This window comes from Protobothrops mucrosquamatus, unplaced genomic scaffold, assembly GCF_001527695.2.
Source record: "Protobothrops mucrosquamatus isolate PMUCROS unplaced genomic scaffold, P.Mucros_1.0 scaffold10119, whole genome shotgun sequence".
NCBI lineage: Eukaryota > Metazoa > Chordata > Lepidosauria > Squamata > Viperidae > Protobothrops > Protobothrops mucrosquamatus.
Genome location: NW_015395906.1, coordinates 16,364 through 18,338, shown reverse-complemented (window position 1 = coordinate 18,338; position 1,975 = coordinate 16,364). Strand labels below are relative to the sequence as shown.

Sequence of the window (1,975 nt, the reverse complement as noted above, 5' to 3'; positions counted from 1 at the left end):
CCAGAATTCCTGAGTCAGCTATGCTGATTCAGGAATTCTGGGAGTTGAAGTCCATGAGTCATAAAAGAGTCGAGATTGCCTACCCCTGGTGTAGGTTCTCCTCCTTGAGCAGGGGGCTGGACTAGAAGACCTCCAAGGTCCCTTCCAGTTCTATTCTATTCTAATAAACAAGTCGCTTTGGTTAATGTGGGAAGTCAGCCCCCCCCCCCTGAGAAAAATATTTTTGGAAATATTTAAAAGAATATATTTCCCTAAAGGATTTTAAAAGCAGAAACCAACCCCGCCCCCAAGTCTCTCTGTCCCAAACAGAAACCAAGTCTGCAGAATTGCAGATGTGATAATCTTGTCAGAAAGACTGGAGTCAGGAAATTGGGATTACGAAGAAAGATCCCTAGAATCAACAATCCCTCACACCAAAAATCTAAGAGTCATCAGCCACAGCCTCAGGGAAGCAGGATTGACCTTTGGGACATAATAGGATTAACCCACCACCGTCAGAATACCAGAAAGGCACACTCAGACTCAGGTCAAAGTTCATGCCACAGGAACAACTCCAAACAAAAGGCTCAAGAAGGTATAAAAACCCTACATGTGCTCCCTCTTTTTCCTGCCAGAGCCATCTTCCTGTCTGGCTCTCCTCTTCAATAAACTGCAACCTTCTTTCTAAAGCAGTCGCCATGTCGTTTATTCCCGGCTTGGACTGAACCATGATGAAGATTTTTCCTTCAACAATAACAAGATGAGCAACATATAAATTCAATAATGAAATATAAATAAATACAATAATTGGTTTAATGGCCTTCATTTCTCTGTTGTGCATCGTTATACCTACTGTATGCTTACATTTAGTGGCTGTTTTTAGTTTGTGTTTGATAATTCAACAAAAGATTTCATAAGCCATTTGGGACAACTGGTTTGCAAAGGCAATATATACATTTTAAAGACAAAACATAAATAAACTCAACAACATCCTGGGAGGACGGAAGGAAGCTCTGAGCATGCAGCAACAATGATTATTACTTTATTAAACATGTTGCCATGAAAATAATTTTAGGATTTAGCCCTTGTGCAAACAGTACCAAGCATCTAATAAACTTTAATCCCCAAGCAATTTGGCTTTTTAATTAAAAAGGAGCCATCAATATTTCGAAGTGTTAAATATTTAGTAGAGGTAATGAATATTTCATAGGCATTATTTTTTTTTATTAAACGCTCTTCATAACTTCTATTCAACCTAAGGCCCAATCCTGCGGCTCCGGAACTAGCGATGTCACAGCTTCGTTTTCCCCAACGGAATATTTTAGCGAAGGACAAACAACGTGACATAAACAGGCGCGCGAGGCGCTGGTTAAAAGACGCAATAACGGAGCGTCGGCCGGGCGGGGCTTAAATAGTGACTGACTGCACATTACGGCAATAGGAATGCACCTTCTGCTGCGTTACGACGTTGACAGCCAATAGTAGCGAAGGAGGCGGGACGCGTTGAGAATCCGGGAAGTAGCGGTGTTTGGGGAAGAGTTTCACGGAGATTGGGAAGAACCGCGAAGAGGCAAAATGTCGGAAAGGAAAGTGTTAAACGTGAGTGAAAGGAAAGGAGGGGAAAAACATGGCTGGGGCCGGTTGGGGGCCTCGGAGGGCGGGGTAGGTGCTCAGAAAGGGTTAAACTTGGGGTGGCGGTCTACCTCGCAGGGCTGTTGTAAAGAGGCCAGACTATGCAAGGGAGAACATAGTGGATTCATCAGTTATTTCATTAAGAATCGGCTGGGATCCACTGGGGTCTTGTGCCTGCCTAGGCCAGTGTTTCTCAACCTTGACAATTGTAAGGCATGTGGACTTCAACTCCCAGAATTCCACAGCCAGCATTGCTGGCTGTGGAATTCTGGGAGTTGAAGTCCACATGCCTTACAATTGTCAAGGTTGAGAAACAGTGGCCTAGGCTATTGGTATCAATAAATGATCCGTTATTTCTTTTTTT

General features: G+C 43.3%; 1 protein-coding gene across 1 annotated transcript in view; it reads left to right on the top strand.

Annotated features, from left to right (window-relative positions):
- Window positions 1-1,504: 1,504 nt before the first annotated feature.
- The window catches only part of LOC107301118 (splicing factor YJU2-like), a gene marked incomplete at its 3' end in the record, with an annotated part of 14,117 nt that continues 13,646 nt past the window's right edge, over window positions 1,505-1,975 (top strand). Inside the window, exon 1 of the mRNA XM_015830382.1 lies at window positions 1,505-1,578. Within this exon, the coding sequence (XP_015685868.1) occupies window positions 1,555-1,578 (24 nt within the window). The remainder of the gene's footprint in view (window positions 1,579-1,975) is intronic.